Consider the following 24,525-nt stretch of genomic DNA (forward strand, 5'->3'; position numbering starts at 1 on the left):
TGTGTCATGGAATGTCATAATGTGGAGTGGTGTGGAGTGGATAGAGTGGAGTGGGATAGAGTAAAGCATTAGAGAGTGGAGTAGAGTGGCGCAGAGTAGAGTGGCACAGAGTTGAGTGGCATAGAGTGCTGTGGAGTTTGGTAGAGTAGCATGGAGTATCGTAGAATGGCATATAGTAGAGTGGCATAGAGCAGAGCAGGAGCGGCTGGTTCATTGGGGCTGAAGGGCCACGCCCATCCACCTTTTGCCTCTCAGGAACAGTGTCTGTCAGGCTACAAAGATCAGCCTGACAAAACACTGTTCATTTCAGGTCAGGCTCCTGGATGCTTGAGCTGAACTTTGCTGGGATGAGGAAGATACAGCTCCTGTGGGCGTGACCTCCTCAGCTCAGCAAAGGTCCCTGAGGCCCTCCCCTCAGTGGTGAGGGGTAGCGTCACTGATCGCCTTGCACCTGGGTGCTTCAGTTTTAAGCCCTGAAGTGCCCAGGGTCGAGTGTCAATCAGTGACACTTCCTCACAGAGTAGGGTGGGGTTAGCAGTCTCACTGACCCCACCCCACTCTGTGATGACATTGGGACTGCTGCCTTCCCTCATTGGCTGACCAAGGGAAGGCAGCAGTCCCACGCCTCCTGCAACCTTGGAGACAGAGCTGGCTGCGGGTAAGTGTGTGTTTTCTTTTAAGTTAATGTTTGGTCCGTGCGTGTATGTATGAATGTTTGGTAAAGAGTGTTGTGAATGGATGTGTTTACTGTGTGTGTGTGCACGCATGTGAAAGCATGGCTGTGAGTGTTATGTGTGCGTGTGCCCCAGCTGGCCCCCTCCCTTCAAAACTTACCGGCAGCCACTGGAGCAGAGTATCGTAGAGTGGCGTGGAGTGTGGTAGAGTGGAGTGTTGCAGAGAGGAGGGTCGTAAAGTGGAGGGTCGTAGAGTGGAGAGGAGTAAAGTAGAGGGACATAGAGAGGAGAGAAGTGTTGTAGAATGTCGTAGAGTAGAATAGAGTGTTGTAGAGTGGTGGTTCATAGAGTGGATGGGTAGAAAGTGGAATTTGTAGAGCAGAGGCTTGTAGAACGGAGTGATGTAGAGTGTAGAGTGGAGGGTCGTAGAGTGGAGGGGCCTAGAGTGGAGGGGTGAAGAGTGGAGTAAAGTAAAGAGTTGTAGAGTAGAGTGGAATATAGTGTTGTAGAGCGGAGTGGTTTAGAGTGGAGTTGAGTGTCCTAGAGTTAGGCAGCATTGAGTGAGAGCAGTATAGAGTGTCGTAAAGTGTCACAAAGTAGAGTAGAGTGTAATAGAATGGAGTGGCATAGAGTAGAGTGGAGTGAAGAGGTATAGAGTGGAGTGGAGTGGAATACCGTCAGGGCTGGACTGAGAACACAAAGCAGCCCTGGCAATTCCATCGGACCAGCGGTGGGGGTCAGGGAGGGTCAAGGCGTGGACGAAGGTGCTAGTGTGAAGCACTGCTGCTTAACTAAACCGCCCCCACAACGGCTTCTTTTGTTACTGAGGGCCGATATTGCAGCACTGCTCCAAAACCGACCCCCAGTAACAAAAACTATCCCCACCACTCCAAAACCAGCCCCCACTCTTCCAGCCCCCCACGGGAAACGCTTGATGCCCGTTAAGGCAAGTCCGGCCCTGCGTACCATTGAGTGGAATAAAGTGTTTAAGAGTGGAGTAGAGTGTAGTGGCTTAGAATCAAGTTCTGTGGAATGGAGTAGAGTGGAATAAAGTACCATAGAGTGGAGTGGCGTAGTGTGGTGTGTCATACAGTGGAATAAAGTGACGTGGGGCGTAGTAGAGTGGAGGGGCGTAGAGTGGCCTAGAGTGGCCTAGAGTGAAGTGGCATTGTGTGTAGCGGAGGGGCAAGTCTTTAGCAAACCAGAGAGCGCAGGCTTCAACCTGAAAACGAAACCGCTTTTTCCATGCTTGGTTAAGCTTTCTTTTGGTACTATGTGGCTGACAGACGTTAGGTCACTAGAGCTTTCTGGTTTTTTTATTTCACTTTTCTGACAGTTATATAATAATAATTCACTATTGGCTGGCATTACGAGTGCTTGAATTAGCTAAAAAAAACAAAAATAAACTCACAGCTCTTTTGTATAGCGCCCCAAAAACAGTTCTTCCCCGGTCCCCAAAACTCCTCATGATAGCATTGAGTATACAAAGAAGCACTCTTCTTATTAGTAGATGAAGTAGAAACATGGTCTGCGGTTATGTACAAGAAATTCCTGCTGAGTCAGTGTATACGAATCTCTAAGACAATCGTTACTAGAGGGCTGGTTAGTGGGTGGTATTTATTGCATCTGACAAACTCCGATTCGGCAGAGTCTGATTTTATCAACACGCGTAATAAATATCACACCAATTACCGTAAGAAGAGCACAAGACGGAACACATACCCTCCAGGTAACAAACAGAATGAGCACGTTTCACCGACAATTGTTACTAACATAGGCAGGGAGGGAAGGGTGTTTCTTTGGAGAAGTACTGAAAATGCACCTTTCTGGCACTTGCAACTGTTTAACGGGACCAGGATATTAGGAAGTTAGGAGTAGTGTTAATGAACCAATTGAACCCCGCAGCCTGAGCCTCGCGGGGTACACACACATCTGCGCAGCAGGCGCGCTGACCCGCTGCGCTAGCTCGCAGGACTGCCTTGCTTGCTCCAGGTGAGCTGCCTGGCCCCTCCTCCCGGATAGCAGGAAGAGGCCGGCTCCCGTTCACTCCCTCCTCCCTTGATTTTAGCACTCGGCCTCTCTGACTGCAAGTGCAGTGAAACCTCCCCCGGTCCCGGAACTCCTTCCCCCGATGGATCCTCGGCGCTGGGGGCTGCTGCTGGCGCTTCAAACTCTAGGTAAGGGGGTGTATGGGTCTGCCCCCGTCCTTCTGGGATCTTGGACTTTAGCGGGACGCACCTAAACTCGAGGCTGCAGCTGGGGGAAGAGAAGAGGGTGAAAGCAGACCCGAGATGGCATCTGTCCCAAACAAACCTAGCACCGCGTAATTGACTGGGCCACTTTAAGACCGACTCTGCATGAACAACTCTGACTCGACCTATCAGGTTCCGGACACGCCGCTTCCACCTGACTTGATTATCTCCAGCTGACATTACACTAGTCTTTGCGTGGCGGTCTTTGAGATAAACTGGTCTGTATGCGGTTTACTGAGTCTCAGCCCTATTCAACGTTCAGACGTCACAAGCACACCTGACGCCCGGCATCTTGAGTGACGACTTATGTCCATCCCTTCCTTTTTAAACCAGTGGTACGTTGCATTTTGGGACTTGTAGTTAATACTCTTAAATTGGGGCTGACCATTCCAGGATGTAAAGCGTAGGCGCCGCACAGACCGTGGGGCAGTTCGCAGCTGTGCACCTCTACGGCTCAGCCCCCACTCCTTTCGACCAAAAGCTATGAGCATCTGTTAGCTCTGGGAGTCTGAGGCCCCTGGCCACATTCTGGTGGCAGGCTCCATCATTTTGTATTACGTCACTGCCCCGTATCCGGTAGATTGGCCTGACCTCGGCTCTTCCGAGCTGTACAGTACACACGACTCTTCCCTCCACGTCTGCCTCTAGTTCCGAGGTGAACGCTGCGTCTCCTGATCTCCACATAGCCCGGGGCACCCCGGACAAGTGCCTGGCGTGAGAAAGGCGCCTCGTGGGAGTCTGCAGAACAGGTATGGGTGTGGGAAGGATGTTCAGGTTACCAACTGCACATCTTCCCGCCCCTTACTGTGGATTAAGGTCCTTCGGTTTTGTGTTACTAGTACTCCTTTCAGTGTAGTACACATTTATTCGGTGTGAAACACATGGCACTTCTTCATTGCAATGGATGCCAAGTGGTTCTGTGTCACCTCATACCTTCAAGCAGACCGGGCTGTTTTAGTCAACAAATGGAAGCGACTGACACTTCCCCAGCGCTACCGACCTGACATGATTAAAACTGACCCACCTCCATCGATTCTTCAGCACCTAATCTGACAGCTTTAAGGGGCGATTCAGTTTAACCAGGCTGCTGGCTTCGCACGCCGAATACAGCTAAGGTAGCCCCAGTGGTTCCCAAACTTCTTTGACCCACGTCTCCCTTGACCGATTGGCCGTGACTCCCCATATTTACCTTTTTTTGATGCCCAGCTGCGGAAGTTCTTACATTTTTCACCCTGAAAATATTTGGGAAGAAGCCGATGCAGGTATTATAATCATAGATGATGTAACAAATTAAAAATATAACAATTATTTATACATACCCCGCATTTAAGGCAGACAGACATGAACTAGGGGCAGAAGGTATGATGTCAGCACTGTATAATGAGAAACGACCCCCCACATTCTACAAAACACACAATCAGTTTATGGCACAAGGTGCACGCGAGATTGGGATGGCGGGGAGTCATAACCCAACTTACTCCACTATGGGATAACAAACGGTTGGGACGGCTCAAGAACAGTAAGGGGTTTGCTACATACACAGTGAGAACAGTGGCAGAGTTAAGATCCTGCACCAATTACTTGTGTTCTTGTACAATATCTAATACATATTAGTTATTTCAACCAGTAGTGGTCCAACAAATGCCCACCTCCCGAAACCAGCCACCAATTTGGTTTCAAATATAAAACAGATGTACAGAAAGAAGGGAGAGGCACTGTTATAATGACCAATCAGTTAACCTCTTTCATTCATCACAGACGATGACAGAATAAATGATTTCTGTAGCCGGAAATGTTCCTAGTCTTTTTTTATTTCAGTTTTGTATGTATAGCAGCAAAACAGCCAACGCGTTTCACCCTTTCAGGCTTCTTCAGGGCAACTATAATGTTTCGCAGAGTCTTCGGCTCTGAGTTTCCCGATACTCATTCTAGACACTTTCAAATTTTAGGATATACACCTTTATAATTTAGTATCAGAGTTACTGTAGGTACATATTCTGGTCCACGTTCCTCTTTCCAATTCAGCGGGTCCTACTACCACACCAATAAGTGAATACGCTCAATCGCCCAATCTTTCAAAATCAAAAAGTTGTCCTTCTATGTGTTTGAGTCCACACCCATGGTAAGTCCAAGAACCTCGAGTAATACACAGTAATGGCGGCGCTCAATCGCTACCCCTATTCAGCGTGGTCCACTCACCGTAATATTGCACCATACTTATTATACTAGACTCACCCTCTGCAGGATAGGGAAAGCTTTACACCCGTATCGCTTGAAGCGCTGTGGGGTGGAGGGGACATTCTACCATACACTATGGCAGTGTCCGAGAATCGCAGAATACTGGGTTAAGGTGGTGAGGACAATATCACAAGTAGAGGAAGTGTCACAGTTGCCGGAGCCCAAGAGGTGTTTGTTAAATGTGTGGGAGCCAAACGATCTTACACACCCGGCACAGGAATGGACTACTTTAGGAATAATGGTTGCAAAGCGTAACCTCGCACAAAAGTGGGGCTCGGAGGAGATACCGACACTCAAAGCTTGGTGTACAGATATGGACACAGCCATGGTGACCGAAAAAAAAGCAGTATACATTAACCGAGGCTGTCCGCGAAAATGGAATAAAGTGTGGGGGCTTGGAATAAATTCCGGGGATACATATGTGTACCTCCTAGGGTGCAGTCGGACGAGGCTTCAGAGGAAGAGAATGGTAGGGAAATGTAAGATTCATATGTGAGGTATTGTCAAAGGTTATGGTCTTAATAGTGATGGCAGGCAAAATGTTGTAGAACTGTATGTCGCTGGAATGCACTTATAACGTCATTTGTCGGAATTGTATGTGCCTTTCTAATTGTAATAATAAAAAGGTTTTAAAAATATATATAACCATTATTTAATTAAAAAAAACCTTTAATTGGTTATGTCCGAAACAATACTTTTGTGGGGTCTGCATATGGAATTTTTGTAAACAATTTTTTGTTAAAAAAAAAAATGCCTTTAGAGAGAGGGGCTCACTCCTAGAAACCAAGTGGAGAAGGAGTTGGACAGGGGACTAAAAAAAACTTATCATTGGCACCTTTCGCAAGATCACGTTAATGTGCCAATGCATCCCAGCTGGAGTAGAGTGAACATAAAGTTGTATAGTTAACTATTAATTAGTCATGCAGTTCAATGCAAGCATTCAAGTGGACATGATGGATACACTTAAAAAGCTAAAGGCACTAGTTAGCAATAATATAGAATAGCCGCATCTTCATTAACAATTTTTCTTTTTTTGTCCTGAAAAAGACAAAAACGAAATGGTTGTAGCTTTTTAACTTTCTGTATATGCGCCTTAAATTAATTTTTTAAATACTGCCCAAAAGCATGTAGAAACTGTTTTAATAAATTGACAAGCTGTCTAATTATTACAGACATATGAACCAACTCTACTTCCCTATTGTGACAATCCAGAATGTACTGAAATTTGAAGTGCCACTCTGTTCCCATTTACAAAACCGGTTCAATATATTTTGGTCAGGGAATGGAATAATCTCATGAAAGAACAATCCTCTACTATAGATCTTATCCCATTTGCAATACTCATAAGCAAACTTGTTTAACCTTTGTTATTAACTCGTGTGAACTCTGCCCCTCTGCATGTTTGTCACCAAGACACTTTGGTAAAGCTGTGGTTACAAATAATAAATCCAAAAAGCACGGCTTTACATCTTTAGCTTTAAATAGCTACCAGGAACTGGAAATGTTGAGGCATACAAAAACCTGCAAGCCCAGGGTCTTGTGTGGTATTTAAAGTTTGAAAGGAAATACTAACAATTCAAAAGTAAGGAAATGGCATAGTAACCATATTAAACCTTGTTCGGTGGTGCCCCCTAAAAAGGTAAAACATATATCCTAATGATGCGTGCAACCAGCTCTGTCATTCTGGAGGATAACCTTTAATTTAACCGTGAGTACAGCAACTGTTTTCACAATTTCCCCACATAAAAAAATGGTTTGAGTGTTGCATTTTCTGCCAGTCAGACCTTTGTGCTTACAAAACTGTTAAGTTAGGCAGCCAGCTGGCTTCTAAGAGTCAGTGCTGGAGGATTCAGGCCTGTGATTTATGCTCTTGTTTCAGTGGTTCCCAATCTGTTTGCGGCGCCCCTAGCTTGATTTGATGGCGCACCAGGGTGCCACGGCGCACAGATTGGGAACCACTAGTTTAAGTACTTACTGGTGAGCTCCGCCGAAATTTATTTTACCGTTGAATCACAGCAGGGCAGGTGTGGATTTTCATCCTTCTGGGGTTGGTGAATTAAGACCATCATCATATTGAAAATAACTCGTGGTATTACAAATTGAAGCTGTTTTTTAAATCCCAGGTGGCGGTGCTTTCAGGGCGGTGGGGGGTAAGTGTTGGGGCTCAGCTCATGCCCATCTCCCCTTCCTCCTTCTAGGCGCCCTGCTGGCTGCGGCCATTGAGGTCCACACCCCGGGGGAGTTGAAGGCTGCCAACGGGACCGACACCCGCCTCAAGTGCACTTTCTCTTCCTCGGTGCCCGTCTATGACAAGCTCTACGTGGAATGGACGTTCACCCCAGAGGCAGGGGGCGCCAGCGTGCCAGTGAGTAAATACCTGCTACGCGCGTGCCGGTTGTGTGCCCTCCGCTCAGGTGTATGGCAGCCTCTCTCCAGCACCTCACACTTCCGGTCTGTGTGGTGACCCTGGGCACAGCTCTCTGGGTACACTGGTCTAAGGCGCTCTTCAAGTCTGCCCTCCTATACGCAATTTGTTTTTCCCTGTGGGTATTCCAGTCACGCTTGTCTGACTATTCTGCCCTGTCCCCATCCGTGCCACCCAGAGAAGCCCTCTTCATTATATTGGCATGTACTCTCCCTTGACGTCTGCACACCAGAACTCCCAGCCCTTGCCCACCCCCCTCCCCCCAACGTCTGGCCCCAAGAAGCAGCACATGAGACCTGCTTTCAACTAAAACCAGTGCTTTAAATGGGCACGTACCAGGGGCACAACTAGACCCACACTTCTGGGGGGGCTAACACTCCCAGTCAGGGCTGGCCCTTGCACTAGTTGCACACTGTGCAACACTCTTTTTGGCACTCCCTCCCCCATTTCCTCCTTCTCCATGAATTCCCTCACTACCACTCACCTACAATGCACCTCATCTCTCTATAGCACCTTTCTGACAAACATTTCATTTTTTTATAGCGCTTCTCATAGTTTACTCGCACTCAATTCTGTGATCTGCATGGTACACGTTCTTTGTATCAGACACATTAACCCTTTGCGCTGTGTGGGTGGCAGAAGTGCCCATGTGAGTGCATGGTGAGTGCTGCAACAGTGTGACAATAGGGTAAGACGAGTGACTGCAGGGTGCGTGAGATGACCATATGAATTTGGGTGCAGATGTAAGTGCAGAGTGGGACGAATGAATGCATGGTTAGTGATGGGCAGATTTAGCAGGGAAGGGAACAGGTGAGTGAAGTGTCACATGAGTTCAGGGTGAGTAGAGTGCTCCTGTGACTGCAGGGTGAGGTCCAGGGTGAACAGCACAAGTGCATTGTGAGTGCAAAGTGATCACTGTGGCTGCAGGGTGCGCAGATGAATGGTGTGAGTGCATGGTGATCAGTGTGAGTGCACTGTGATCTTTGTGAGTGCAGGGTGAGTGTGAAAGTGGAGAATGAGGAGTGAGTTGTTGAATGCAGGGTGCATTCCCAGACACTTGAAGTAACTCAGCATGCTACTGACGGCGGTGTAGGGTTTCAGATATAAGTTAAACTATTGCTATTATGGCATTAATCAGGGATTGAGGGTGGAGGAAATAAATGTGCTGATCCTGCAACAAACTTCCAGTCCTATGATTAGGGTTGCCAGCTCATTATTTTGATGTCCCAGACGGTACAAATATAAGCACTCACCTAAAGCCGTATTTTCAGCACTTCAGCACTTCAAACAGCTAATATAAATAGAAAGCACTTTTAACTGAGTTCTAGGGCTGCCTGAATGATCAATGACTGATAATTAACGGGAACAAAGACAGAAAAGTCACATTACAAATGAATACATACTTTTTCATTTATAACCCTATTTAGTGTCAAGACGAGGGCCCTGGCTAGAACTTGCCGACCCTATGCGAGGCTCACCGGCATGGCCTCTCCTTCACGGCCATTGCCACCTTCCTAGCATTTAGCGCTGGTTTGACATTAAAGCTGTCTATCATTGTTAACTAAACTTTAACACACCCAGAGGATGGGTTTGACTGCGCCCAGAGGAGTATTAGCCGCTCCCTTCTAATGCTAGTGGCTGGGTTAGTATATCATTCTGCCTCGTATAGACTGCACTGTAACGGAAGAGGGACTATTTTGCATGCTATAGACCGGCTTGGCAGCAGTGTAGTAAAATACTTCAGATTTGGTGGAGTAATTTTCTCTCGCTCGTGTTAATTAATGCCTGTTCGGTGTAGCATTCTCATATTGAGCACTTGGATTGTAATGTATAACGCACTATTTTACGTCACAAAATTACACCGAATCACCAGATTTGTCATAGTTTATCGGGTAGATGCATTGTATGCGGAAAGTAATCATTTGTGCTTTTACTCTGTAAAGGTTTAGGACAGTGCTTTTAATGGAACTATGGATGGGCAGGTATTTAGAGTACCTGCTTGCTCCTGGGAGGTGCCAGGACTCCCCAATTAAATGTATTGCAGAACTTCTGAAAAGTGCCGGTACTCTCCCTTTCAAATTAAAAAAAAAAAAAAAGTGCAGGTACTCAGTACTGGACAGTACCTGTCCATTTAAAGCACTGGTCTAGGACTCCAAGAGCAAGCCAAACATGCTCAGTTTGCCAATGCTTGTTTAATGGACAGTCACATCTTGGGGCAAAATATTTCCATTTTATTTGTAACGGCCTGAAATGCTACTTTACTTCACCCTATCCAGATTAATGTCACTTTTGAGACTTTTTATACACAATATCCGCGTTTTTTTCTTTCTTCCTAACATTGTCTCTGCAATTTTATTCTGAAAGTGGACAGGCAAGTTGGCATGCAGGCTGCGTGTGTCTGAGTCACAACAGCGGCTTCCCTTTGTTTTTTATCTGCGTGCCTAGACCTGGTAGATTTGTTTGTCAATTAAGGCACAAGTCCAGGCTTGTGGCGGCGACCAAATGCCAATATGGAGCGTTTGCATACGCCTCTTCCTGAACCGCTCTGGGGCTGCAGTTGCAAAAGCGATGATGCCCGGACAGGGCGTGGATATCAGAAAGGATGCTATATGAGCACATTGGCACTCCAATGCGGTACTCTCCCGCCCTCCTTTGCGGACCTCCTCCCATGATTCCCAGCTGAGACCAGGTGCTCTCTGTCAGGTTACTTTTTCACAGGTGAAGCTCGAGGCGTCTCGAGCGCTCCCTTGTCAGCTGGCAGCAGTCCAGCCAGACCTGTTCTTCTAGATCTCTAGTTTCCCCGTAGTAGTTGTGGGTACTTTACCCAGGACTGTTTTATTAGCTCTGTCCTTGATCCCTGTTAGAAGTGAGTAGTGTGATAAGACCTGCTACTTTCGAGATCTCAAGTTGTCCTGTGTTTGTGGCTTGTTCAATCGGACATGTTTTTATATTTCTAGAGATGATCATGTCTCGGGTGAATAGCTTTGCCAAACCTGTGCGTTTTTTTCTAGATCACAAATCGACCATTATCAGATGTGAGAAGGTTATGTTATGTTCAGTGCTTTAAATGGGCCGATACTGAGTACCAGCACTTTTTTAATTTGATTTGAGTACCTGCACTTCTCGATGGAAACGTAATACTTTTCATTGGAGGGTACCAGCACTTCTCAGAAACAAGCAGGTACTCTGGTTACAGAGTACCTGCACTTCTATTTTTCCATTTCAAGCACTGGTTTTGTTATATTGATTTGTATAGTGCACTAAACACCAGAGAGGGTATCCAGGTTTCAGATATCCCTTTTCTAGACCTCAAATAGGTCCATGTCAAGTGCCAGATCATTGAAGAACCCAAGCTTTCCCATGTTAGACATGAGTAGGGAACACAGAAATGCGTACTTTTAGATCTCAAGTTGTCCAGTGTTTTGGGCTGATAGCGTCTATTTCTGCAATACTGTGAAAAGGAAAACAAGTACCAGAATGTTTGTAAAAAGAGACTCAGAATGTCTACTCACATAGACACGAGTCCCACTGCCATAGCATCAAATACCATTTAACACCTGAGGCAAGGCCACATTACAGCACTGACTCTCTTAAAGGCACACACATCTTGAAACAACCAAATTTAGGCCTACTTTCACCATTTGAGGTCAGAAGCGGGACCCTGCATCTTTGTAGTCCTGGCCCCTGATGTACCTCTGTGAAAAAAGAAAAAAAAATTATCCATAAATTTTCATTTTTGATTTGTGTTTTTGTATCATTAGAGAAGTAATTTAGCTTGGGTAGACATTGCTGATTAGGCCAAATTATTCTGGACAGCATTTTTAAAAATAGAGGATGTGTTGCAGTGAAGATGTAATATTTCAGGAACCATGAGACCTATATACTTCGTTTTGGTGTCCAAAACATAGGTTTTGCAGGTCAAATAGTTTTCTATAGACATAAAAAAAACTCCTCTGAGCAACCCTTCCAACATTTTACCAAATGGCGGCTCTATAATGTGTTTTAGCCATCTTTTTGGTAATTTTATGATGATATGATTTTTGTTTCAGGTTTTCCGTTGATTCAAATTAGTAAACATGAGCGAAGCAGGTGGTAGCAGAGGATCTTTACCTCCTGACAGAGTGTTACTAACTACAAAATCTGACGATTTCTTGAAACAAAGAAAAATGTGTCCTGTCAAACTAATCCGAAAGAAAAGCTAACATCCACTGTGGCTGGACAGAACAGAGTTTGAGATGCTGCTAAAATACAGCAAGACAAAGTTTGGAAAAGATTGAAACTGATGGATGAAGAGGATCACATATTTTATCGTTGTAACAGCAAGTGCTAAAAGTCATATACTACGGGGAAAAAAAACCTTGAAAACAATTCTCAAAAACCAATGAATCACAACAAGCATTCCTGTGTCCTGAGAAAGCAATGACACCCTAACCCAATGCCCATCTACTTGGACCGATTGCTACCCCTCGTCCATCAACTCATCAGAAAGCGCAGGATCTTCAATGTGTTCATCTGTGGTTTAACTAGAACAAGGGCCAAAGGGATTGACAAGAGGAGTATGTGAGTCTCAAAGGGCAAACCTGTTTTTATCTTCAGCAAGTTTCTTCCATGGTGACGTTTTCAGCTGAATAGCTGGTCTAAACAGCGAGGTGAATGGATTTGTATGCCCACCCGAACTGCATGCATGCATACATATGAAAATAGGAATGTACAATGAGCTCCCAGCACCAACATAACAGCCAGCCTTCAGTTAAGGTTACACTCTGTGAAAAAGCAGATTATTGTAAAGCCACTCTTGAGTGCTGGCTACGGGGTCACAGTCAATGAGATCAGAGAAATAATGGTCCACATTGATGAAACTGAATTGATCCATAATAATGAAATTAAGATTTTTCTGTTGAGAATGGACAATGACGGTATTTTTGTTGGTCATAAAAAAAAGAATGAGCCACTTAAGGTGTTCTCAGCAGATTGAACTGAAATTCTTGCTGCCAAAATAAGATCGCAGGATGCAGTAACTTCTGCAGGAACCATTTTAAGAAATGTCCGGAAAGATTTAGATTTGGACTTAATGACACATTTTGTGATGCCCCAGAACTCCGCAAATTGTGGGAATCAACAAGAATGCTCAATGTTGTCTTAAATTTTTTTACCTCATTGTTCAATATAAGCGCAGCAAAACTATTACAAACTAAAGTTCTTTAGTTCACAACAGAAACCGACAACATTGATGGCTTTGAAGATCTAAGCGAAGACTCGGAAGACAATCCCATGAACCAACAGGTTTATGCTGTGCAAATTTACTGTCTCTTCTAAATGATGTTTTATGAATTACATCACAGCAAAAAGAAATCTCCGCTACACATGACTGCCCACGCAATCCGTGACAAGTGCAAAAGTAGAGGGCTAATCACCAATGAATACGATTGGTGTATTAACAAGTTATGACTTCGTACAGAGCAGGAATGTGTTAGAAGCTCATGCTGTAAAATCTTGTGAATCCACCAGCATACCACTTCCAAGTCACTTTTCCAGGAAAGGATTTACAATTGCTGCTCTTGATAATTTTGATTTTTAAGACCGCTATTCTTTGTCTGTAACACCCAGCACACGATACTGCCATGGTGGTTTTCCAAGAATGTACCAATGAAGTAGCTGCTGAAAAACAAACTGTGCCAGCTGTAGGCCTAAACAAACGAAGCTGCAAACTTGTAACCCGACTGCCTTATCCATGTGTGCAAAATCACTATAAGCCATCAACACATCTCAGTCTACAAGAAAGTTTTAAAAAATGTCTGAAGACATTCTACATGATGCTGCGGTTTGCAAATCTGAATTTCAGGTCGCTTATTCGGTGCTGACTGAAGGATGAATAAAAACCTCTTCCTCCATGGGCTCAAATTAATGCTCTGATCTCCCAGAATACTGTCCCACTGAAGAAGGTTCGATTTTTACCAGTAATGCCATCTCCAGTCACAATCTGTGCACCAGTATACACAGTTCTAAAAATATATCCAAAATGTGCGTGCTCAGCCTGAAGACCAGCCTATCCTGCCAATTTTGTACGATGAAGGTGTTTTCCGAATTGTAGCTGAAATTTTTATGAGCAATCCAATAGAGTTTGATTATCTTCATGCAATTATGGGTGTTTTCCACATGACGAAAGTTGCATTGCGGTATACAGGAAGTTCTCAGTGGATGTGGCATAGACCGTGCACTTATTGAGGCTGAAATCTTTGGAAGCAAAACTGTCCAGTCAGCATTTAGCGGAACTCATTATTTTTGTTTGTTACAAGGTATGCTCATCATATCTGAGGCTATAGAAGCATTGCGTTGGAATGCTTTCTACAACAAGGATGAACATTTTGGTTTTGCATATCTTATCTAAGAAGGCACATGAACAAGCCACATGGTGCACTTCATTCAAAAGATATAATGAAAAATCAGGCAATGTTCAATACACTCACTTCAGAAACGGAAAACCTGGAAAGCAAGTTCGTAGAGTTTCTCAAAGAATGTGAAAAAAACTCAGAACTTTGCAAGTACTGGGGAAATGTTTCACGCATGATAGCTCTAGTGAAAAACATAGTACATGCGATCGGGAAGGTAATTGGGAGCTGTACTAAAAAAGACTGTGGAGTCGCTTTTTACTGTGTTTTGCAAATTTGATTCCATAAACTACCTGGGTTATGGGTCCTGGTATTTGGAAAGAACGAAGAAGCTAGACGTGGAAAACCCATACCGCAGCAGAAAATTTAATCCAAAGACATTTTGTGGTGAAAGAGCAGGAAGATTCAATGCTGCGGCTCCAGATATGAAACTGGAAGAGACAGTCCAGAGATCACAGAAAAGCTCCAAGGGAATTATTGGTCAGAAACGTAAAAAGTGAATATGTTGCTCAATGGCAGCTAGTTTACCATGCAAGTCTTCTCTATTTGCAATGTTTTCAGAGAGATGACAAATTCAAAATTAATGGCTCATCGTGAAACTGTTCTTCACCACAAACATGTGGGAAAGAGAGGGGAATGTTTTAATTAACATGTTGACAGTCTACATTTCATGCAGCAGCAAGGAAACCCCTTTGAAATGACTGAGCCTGTGCAACTACACAACTTCGTGACTAAACAATATGTGGATAACGATATAAAGAAATGTGTATTAGAATTCCTGGAATCAAAACTATATGCAGAACTGAAGCAGGAGAAATTTGTATTGAAAGAGTTAAAGTTGTTTGACATAATCACTAAAGCTAAACTTACATGCTTTGCCATGGTAAGAGTTTTGTTCAACCATCCACTACAAAACTGGTTACAAAATAACAACTAACGCAAGCACATAGAGAGATGGATGTAGCAAAAGAAAGGGGTGACTTTATCAAAGACATTTTATTGCGTGATCTTCTTCCAACAAACACATTTGATGGAGAGGCTGCCGCCAAACCAGTGAAGCACAAATTCGTATAAGAGCGGGAAAAAAAAACTTTCACCTGAAGAATTTCAATTCGCAAAGGTGCCCTTATTGAAAAATGCTGCTGTTGTGGACTATGTCACAAATGCAAATAGTCAAGATTTCATCCATGCAAAACTTTGGAGCGGTCATTCAGGCTGTTCCTCTGATAGCAATGTCACCTTGCAAAAACTGCACATTGTCTGTGACAGTTATCTTGAGCTACCAATCAAAGAATGTGAGAGAATCGGACACATGTCTACAAGTGGAACAATTGACCTTGCCTGCATCAAAAATTTGACACCTGTACCTATGCAACTTGATTCAATTCTGGTCATCCACATCAAACAAGATAAACTTGGAGATGTTAACTCTCCCAAACATTGCTGATGCTTATGTGACACTGAATTTCCAATTATTGCAAGTGGAATGATTTTCAATGAGGAATTGGTGCCTGCAGAGAGAGATTCAAATGGTGTGGTCCATATTGTTCACGAACTTAACAGCAATTTGGAGGAAGCTGACCTTCGTGTTGTGCCGCATGTTGGGTGAGCTGTTGGAAATGGTTCCAATTGAGTCATTGTACTGTCAAATGACACGTGATTTTTGTGCTACTTAGATATGTTGCAATGTTCATAACTCAATAATTGTCAGAGTTATGGATACATTAAGGGACAGGTGAGAAAAGGCACTTAGTCCAGCTTCACACTCTGTACAAAAAATTTAACACTGAGATGCCCAGTGTTCTTATCAATGATGCAAACAGTGGTCCAATCGGGAGAAGTAACCACACCAAAAACAGAACGTGATAGTATCACTTTATCTTAGCACTATATGAATTAGTTCAGGTGACAGAAAATTAATGCATTACTATCATCCCGATCGAACCATTGTTTGTTTGCATCATACATTACCCAGGACTTTTGGGTTAAATTGGGTCACTCTATTGCTTGTTCTTATCAGGGCACATATTCTTTGTGGACACAGAAGAAGGTGACTTTAAAGACGTTGAAACATACCTTTGACATGTATGTAAAATGTGCCCCGACTGTCACACATTTGACTATCTTCGGTACAATGAGTTCAAAAGATCAGTCCCTCTAAGTGACCTTCCACGACAACCTATTCTGTGCCTGGACACATTAAAAGAGCGTTGGTCTTGATCAGAAGATGTGTAAATGTTTTGAATCCTGCATGTGTGGAGAAAGAGCCAGGTGAATTTGGTTGTTAAGATATTGATGGGGTGCTAAAGTCTAAAAAAATAAATGTAAGCCTCTGCCCACAGAACATACACGTACATCTACTTGCAAAATCTGTGCTACAAAAATATGTCTCTTTCGATATGTTCTTCTCAAATGTTCAACATTCTGCAAATGTACCACACGTGGTTGCTGAAACAAAGTGAACTATGAAATGTGTCAAACGGGAGTGATAAACATTTTCATGTTCAGTTTATAAACCTTGTTTAGTGTATACATAAAAGGATTAAAAACCATTATGATTTGTTTTATTTCTTTTTAATATTACATCATTACTGCAATACATCTGACATTTTTTTTAAATGTTGTCCAGAAATATTCGGTCTGTATTAGCAATGTGCGCCCAAGCTAAATTACCTCTCTAATGATCCGAAAGTAAATTTCAAAAATGAAAATATCTGGACAGCAATCTTTTTACAGAGGTATATAAGAGGGCCAGGATTATTGTTCCTGCACACAGTATTAATCAGCACTTCTGGGAAGCTGGAATACTGGGCTTTCACAAATAAGCGGTTTAGAAATGGAGAATGTCTGATATCAGTATTTCTGCAATGGTTTTGCAGATTTAATCCTTATCTTTTGGCCTGTTTTTCCCACACTTTTCAAGGAATAAGGGAGGAGGGGGGCAGGGGAGCCCACCCCGTCTTTGCAGACCAGGATATGTTTGGCCAGTTCAGTACTGGTTCTCTCAGAGGACAAAAGCTCAGGGTGGACTGGTGTCTGAATGATAAAGAGGGGCTGTCTGAAAGGTGAATAGCACTCTTTGAAGAACAAGAACGGCTGGCTGTGTCTGTTGGTAAGCTCTGAGGTCCAGATTACTGTTTCTGAAGGTGCAATAAGGGTCTTTCCTTACTCATTGGCCTGTTGGAGGTGTCTGAGGGCAGGCAGGGGGCTGTCGGGACTACCTGGAGAGACTAATTACAGTATCTGGGTCTCTTAAGGATGTCCTGGAGGTATGTGATGGCACAACAAAAGTCCCACTGGGCCAAGTAGGCACATTTAAGGTCTATGCAAACCCACTCAAGTGTTTTAAGGGCATGCTCCATCTGTTTGAGGGCATACCTAGAGTCCAAGTACACCTGGTGGTTGGGTGGTTTTGAGTGGCTGGCATGTGTTTCGGAGAGTAAGGATATCTTCTGGCAGACTGAGGGTGTCTGAAGCCTCATCTATATCTGCCTTCAATTTCAGAGGTAGCATGAGATGGCAGATCTATCCCTATTTTATTTCCATGAAGGTGTTAGAAACAGGTCATCCAAGACCGTGATCATTCAACATTAAGCGTACTGGCAGCCCTTTCTCTACTTCCACAATCCACAGAGGAAATAAAAAGAGGACTATTCACACTCTTGGATGGAGTGCACGCTGCTCCACAGCCAGGCTGATTTTATAGTTGATGGAGGGACAGCTTTTAGAGATGTTCGTCGGGGTGGGGGGGGGGGCTTCGGCTGATGGTGGCACTACAGCTGCTGCAAGGACATGATTACAAAGTGAGGAAGGTGAAGTCTGCGTCCTTAGCCCACACTACCTCCCCATTCTATTTGTGAAGAAAAAAACTCTGGCACCAGCATTTAAAAAAGAAAAATAAATTAAACACTGATATTTTTTTTATGCCTGTTGAAGGGCAGACTGAGGTAGTCGGAATACTGAACACAAATCTCCATAGGCCTGCTGGCAGTACCTAAATGTATGCAGTGTTGTGAGACATCTAGTCTAATGAGTGGCAGGGTGATTGTGAACATTTCTTGGAACTGGCTGATGTATCTGATGACCAAATAGGGGTGTCTGAAGGCTGGTTGAACCTTCAGGTCTTTAAGGATATGCTAAGGATCTCTAAGAGTTGTTCCAGAGTGTCTGAGAGGAGTCCTCAGGTGCTTGAGAGTTGGCTGGAGTGCCTGAAACTTGGCAAATTCTCTTTGTGGCATGGCTGAGGGTCTTTGAATGCCTTCTGGGTGTGTCAGATGACAAGAGACTCGGTCTAAGTGCCACGGAATTCTGTAGGACCAACCGAGTCAATCAAATACAGGCAAAGGCTTGTGATAGTGAGATGATCGTCTCTAACGGCTATCTGGAGGTGACTTGAGAGCCAGTTTGTAGTTGTTGAGCCTTGCTCTGGGAAGAATTACGTGGTTTTAGGACCAGTTATTAGTGTGTGTAGCAAGGCACTTATAAGGGACAAGCAGCTGATAATCTTTCTCCAGCCCTAAAGCCTCATCACATCCGGTCTGAGACTCATTTCTAGATTCAGTAGGACATCAAGGGTTCAATCTTCCCTTTCCCCACGCCTGGTGCTGTGCTAACAAAGAACATGTTATCAAATAACTGTTCCAAATGCATCTCTGAGCTAGGCCCCGCTGAAGCTAGGGCATTTCTGTTTCACTCTCCATTGGCAGTATTGTGTGGAAGCCCTGCTACCTGGAATCTCCATCTTTTCTTTTCTGGGGTATGTGTTGTAATGCACATAATCCTGGTGTATATATCCGGTACCAGTGTGTCCCCCCCCCCCCCTCCTCATAATCTACAGTGGTCCTTAACTTGGAACCTTCAGGTAGCGCTTGTTTGGAATGTTGGGGTTCTGTCAGAAGCAGAGGTGAGGGATCGGTTGGCAAGTCTGGGAGACGTTTGATGGTTTTAAGTTAATAAAGACTCATCATACCTGCTTCAGATATCTCTTTTCAAATGGCGGCGTGGATGGGATGCTGTGCAGGGGACAGCAACATGTCTCTTCCCCCAATGAAATTATTATTGCTGAAGGGAAGAGTTTGCATTTTGAATTTTGCTGCAACAGTACACGGATTTACTTGTGACAAGGAGGACTCCACTCCCTGCTTAATGGTGAGAGATGAAGCTGCTACAAAATTCTAGAAGTGTTGACTTTCATTGACATTGGCTACTAGAGACAACAGTATTTGTGCAAGTTCTGCCCTCTCCTCAGTGTTGTACCGAAACTTGTGGGGCCCCCTCCAAAGTGCATGCAGGGGGCCCTCCATGCTCTAGACCCAGTCAGGAGCATTCAAGCCCAACCCTGCACAATGCTGGAGGGGGCCCCCTGGAGCTGTGGCCCCCTGCACTGCGGGGACTATTATTACGCCATTGCCTCTCCTAGTCTCCAGCACTGTGTTGATCGCCTTCTAACATCTGTTTGAGAGCAAGATTTAATTTGCTTCGGCATAACTGTTTATTGACAGAAGTGGCTCTTATAGCTGATTCATGCATCTATCATTCTCCTACATTGCTCGAGATGTTTTGGAATGAGTGGGAGCCAATCTGATCAGCGCAGTTCCAAAGGTATAACCGGCTGTTGGCTTAAGACATTCTGCAGACTTAATTGATTTGTGGCGATATATTTTGCCCCCCCTCTTGCAGTGAAACATTACAGTTAAGCAGTAAACTTAAACTATGACTCAGAACGCCTGATTGGTTTCTGTTAGCATAGTGACACTTGGCAGTTGCATCGGGTGAATCAAAGGTTGCTGTGACAGGGTAAGAATCGGCTGCGGACATTGTCTATATCCTAAAACTCTACATCAGCTGTCGGAATGCACCTTGCGGGCTAGTTCTGTGAAGGTTCATGGAGAGCGTGACTCTATTGCTCAGCGACTCCATGGCTGCATGTTGAGGACCTCCGTGCGACTGACTGCAATTGCTTAATGGTTCATTACAGTGCTGGAGTGTGTTGTACGACTCCCATGACTCAGACTCTGTCATCTACGGAGTGAACTCAGTGCAGCATTGATAGGAATTTTGAGGTGGAGTAGGGAATTATGAGGCTGTTGGTGGTGTTTGACGCTCGGTGTCAGCATTCACGTTGCGGCGGTGGCAGCAACAAAATATGCTGCAGATACACAAGGGATGTGAAGCAAGTGCTGCATAATAAACAAATAGAAAACAATAAAAAGGCTTACTAGAGTGAATGGAGTGAGTACAGGCAAGATATTTCCACAATCGCACCTAGCAAGTTCCCTGGCTGAAACTAAAGAAATCTCCTCCCCTTCTCCTTTGAGCAAAGATATGAAGAGAAGACTAATCTCTGGCGAGTTGAGTATTTCCAGTTTAGGTTTACTGTTAAGTCAAAGTTTGAGACAAGACTATTTACTGTGAAGTACCTACTGTATAAATGTGGGTTTAAAAATAGAAGCTATAATCTTCCAGTTAATTCACAGAAAAACCTTTATAGGTGTAATCCTTATTGTAGTGCTCAGGGCATTTTAGCTTTTCTTCCAATTTCAGTATGAACCAACCACCTCCCTTCCTAAATGAAACCGGTGAACCTGAAAAACCATGGGACAGATGGATTAGAATATTGAATTCATATTTGATAGCAATTGGGGGTGATACATTTTCTTGAATATGTAAACTGCATATTCTATTACATAATTTAGGTATGCTAGGAAGGCAAGTGTATGACGATATTACAGAATGAGTCTAATGAAGCTAGTGGTGAAGAAGAAAGGGATGAAGATGTTTTTTTAGTTCACATTAAGGAAATTAGAGAGTCACTTTAAAGAAAAGATAAATGCAGTACTTGAAAGACCAAAGTTCTGTAATAGAGTACAGGGAAAAGGTGTCTGCTTCTTAAGTTGTAGTTTTAAGAGGTTTGTCAGTTCAGTTCAAAAGCTTTATTCGGTATGTAAAAATACAACCATATAAGCAGAACAAACATTTAAAAATACATATAAGACTAAAATGTCTTATACACAGGACAAAACAAAAGACCATATTTACACCTTGTTAAAGTGCATAATGCTTCCTTAGATAATACACAATTAGACTTATTAATCTTCCAACAAAGGATCCACATTATATTTGTAACGAAATGTAGGTTCCAGGAAAATTATCCAGTATGTGCAAATATACAAAAAGTGCTAGATATGGTAACAATCCTATGATACATAATTCGTCATAATTTTGCTTCAAGTTACAAATTTCATATCAAAGTCTGGACAATGTCTCTATATACAAGGTACGTGACCAGATAAAATTAATCGGTGCAGACTATAGACTTCCTAATATTCATGCATTTTAGCACATAGGATGCCACAAAAAAACAAGTATCAGGGCTTTCTAGAGTTGTTAGGAACTTCATTGCTGATTTAGTGGAACGTATATTATTTTTTAAAAGGATAGGTTTTAAGTAAAATTTCCTAAAATGACAGTAAAATTTGCAAAACAATAAAAAGTGACAGCAGCTTTGTTTTGACATATTGTCACAGGGACACAGCATATTAGATTTGATCTTAATATCTGGGAAGGAGACTAGATGGTGCACAATCCCAAGCCTTAAACGGGTTAGGACAAATCTGTGTGAGTTATAAGTCACGGTCGCAAGGTATGTCTGAAAACCTACCCTTAAATTCAAATCAAGGTAAGAAGCAACTGTTGTTAGATTTTTGGACTGATTTTCTCTAGCCAAATTCTTGAATGCTAGGAACTTAGATTTTATGTCTTTCTTTGGTATCAGTGCTGCAGCTTCGGGGTTCAGACGGATATTACATTCAAACAAAAGATTAAACCAGTGGTAAATATAACTCAACCAAGGAATACGAGAAAGATTATCAAGTTTCAAGCAATCCTTGATGATTGTTTGTGTGAATACAGTCTCATATTTGGACCAGATAGAACGCCAAAGAAGTAATGGACGTAATGCGGCTAAATCCGCAATGAAGTCAATGCCAGCCTCCAAATGAGTTAAGATGTTGGGAGCCGAGGACGGGGCGCATAACAGTTTCTTCAGGAACTTATTTTCATCATTCTGTAAACCATTAACAGAATGATGGCCCCAAACTCCTGCCCCATACAAAGCAGATGAAATACACCTAGCTTTGTAGATAGCTAGCATGTCTTTCACACTCCTTTGTCCTAGCTTAGCTGCAAATCTGAAAATACTACTGGTGTTTCTGTTCATCTTTAACCTTACGTTCTCGTCTTCGTTCGTCCATTTCCCGTTGCCTGCGAATGTTATCCCTAAATAACAAAAACTATTAACCGGTTGAATCTTTACTTTATCGATAAAGAAGGAGGAATTGGATTTCGCCCTCTTTCCACAGGTCATAACAAAAGTCTTACTTTTATTAATGATCAGTTTCCTCTCTTTGGTAAATAGCACAAATCTATCTATGAGGCGTTGCAAACCATTCTGTGTTCGTGATATAAGAACTGCATCATCTGCGTATAATAAAATAGGGGTAACGCTACCGTTGATCAAGGGGGCGTCTGAGGATAATTTGCTTAAAATCGAATCAATTTCATTTATAAATAAAGAGAATAAAAACGGGGCCAAAACGCACCCTTGACGAATCCCTCTTGCAACTTTAAAAAAAGGTGTACATTCTCCCATAGGACCATAGCGTACTTTACATGAAAGGCCGGAATATAACCGGGCCAGAAAGAAAACACACTCTTTGGGAGCTCCGAGATCTAACAAGGTGTCCCAAAGGATGTTGTGGTCTACAAGATCAAAGGCGCTACTTAGGTCCGCGAAACAAAGGAAAAGATTCCCATCCTTTGCAACAGTATATTTATGTATTAGGAGATCTAAATTAATACACTGTTCCTGCGTCCCCAGACCTTTCCTAAATCCGTATTGCGCCTTAGAAATTATCGTGTTATCTTCAGCCCATGTCTCAAGTCTCTTTAAGATTATTCTACTCAATATTTTTATCGAAGCGTCTAATAGAGAGATGGGACGATAATTACTTGCCTCAGACCTTGATCCCTTCTTAAAAAGAGGAATAATTATTGACTGGCCCCAGGAAGTTGGCATCTGACCCTCCGTTATTGCATTAAAGAACCTGGTCAGGATCGGTGCCCACAGATCTAACTCGGATTTATACAAATCCAGCGGGACTCCATCAGGGCCAGGTGCCTTTCCGCCCTTACTATTGCGTAGGCCTTCGTAAACCTCATCAAGACCAATATCTAAAGGCAGTCTAGGCCAAGTATACTCATTGTCCATATGGGGATCTAAAATTAACCTATCCGGATTAAAAATATTTAAAAAGTGGTGCATCCATGATTGACAGTCGACATGAGAGGTAATTTCAGGCACTGAGTCATTTTTTAAGAAGGGACTGTTTATGGTCTGCCAGTATAACTTGCTATCATTTGTTTCAGCCGCGCAGCTAAGATTGTACCAAGCCTCTTCTTGGAGAGCTCTTTTCCTTTTAGTAAGCGATGTTTTATAGGCAAAATGACAAGATTGAATTGCTGTACAGTCACGTGGTTTAATGCTCATCGCCTGTTTTAGGGCATGAAGAGCATGTGTACAACTTTTATCGAACCAACCAGTGTTAATTACTCTTTTCCCCTTATGCGGTTTTGTGAGTAAATTATCAATTGTTTCACTAATAGTACGTAGGTGGTTCAATATAACTTGCGAATGTACCTCGTCGCTAATACAATAGGTTATCTCCAAGGTACACTTTCTTAAAACCTCCTCCAACAACTCATGGGGAACAACCGTTGTCCATTTGATCCTAAACCCATTAGGTCTTACAGCCTCGATAAAGTTAATACGATTGTTAGCATCCAGGTTTTTGGGACCCCAACAGTGCAATGATACGGAGATGCTGTTATGATCACTTAAAATTTGCTCATTGACACACAAGTTGGGAGTATGCACAATCGTTGGACAGTAAAATGTGGTCAATATGAGTTAGCTCCTCTTCCGGTAAATGTTGGACAGTTAACGTTGTTACTATTCTTCGTGCAATTTAACATATCCAAATCAAACTTTGCTAACATCGTGTTAAGGATAGTGCCATACATACAGTGTGGGAAGTGTAAACCATCATTTCCCTCCATGTTACCACTTTCCCTTGTTAAGCCACATGAATTACTCGAGGCATGAGGACAGGGACTTATATTAAAGTCACCCAACCAAAGAACTATAGATTGGTGACCTGTAACTGCCTGTGTCCTCTCAATTTCTTTTTCCAGCTGAGTCAGGATATTACCTCTGTCGCAGTGAATACATTATTATAAAAATTTATCAGCAACAAATCTTTCCCTTTGTCAAACTCTAGACATAACACCTGAGAATGGGCATCCACTGAGACACAACTTTTGACTTTGCAGGATTTTAGTTTAGTGGATATTAAAAGCAAGAGACCACCTTTAGCTCTTCCTGCAATTGAACTCACTGCATTCAAGCTGTATGCTAAGTATCCCTCAATAAAGATAGGTTCCTCACACCACGTTTCCTGAAGACATATTATATCGTACCCTATATTAAT

At 43.2% G+C, this 24,525-nt stretch overlaps 1 protein-coding gene across 1 annotated transcript in view; it reads left to right on the forward strand.

Annotated features, from left to right (window-relative positions):
• The first annotated feature begins 2,696 nt into the window (after positions 1-2,696).
• MPZL2 (myelin protein zero like 2) overlaps positions 2,697-24,525 on the forward strand; it is a 107,145-nt gene continuing 85,316 nt past the window's right edge. Inside the window, exons 1-2 of the mRNA XM_085647408.1 lie at positions 2,697-2,851; positions 7,363-7,529. Of these exons, the coding sequence (XP_085503534.1) occupies positions 2,806-2,851; positions 7,363-7,529 (213 nt within the window). The 5' untranslated portion in view covers positions 2,697-2,805. The remainder of the gene's footprint in view (positions 2,852-7,362; positions 7,530-24,525) is intronic.

This window comes from Triturus cristatus, chromosome 3_2, assembly GCF_964204655.1.
Source record: "Triturus cristatus chromosome 3_2, aTriCri1.1, whole genome shotgun sequence".
Lineage (NCBI taxonomy): Eukaryota > Metazoa > Chordata > Amphibia > Caudata > Salamandridae > Triturus > Triturus cristatus.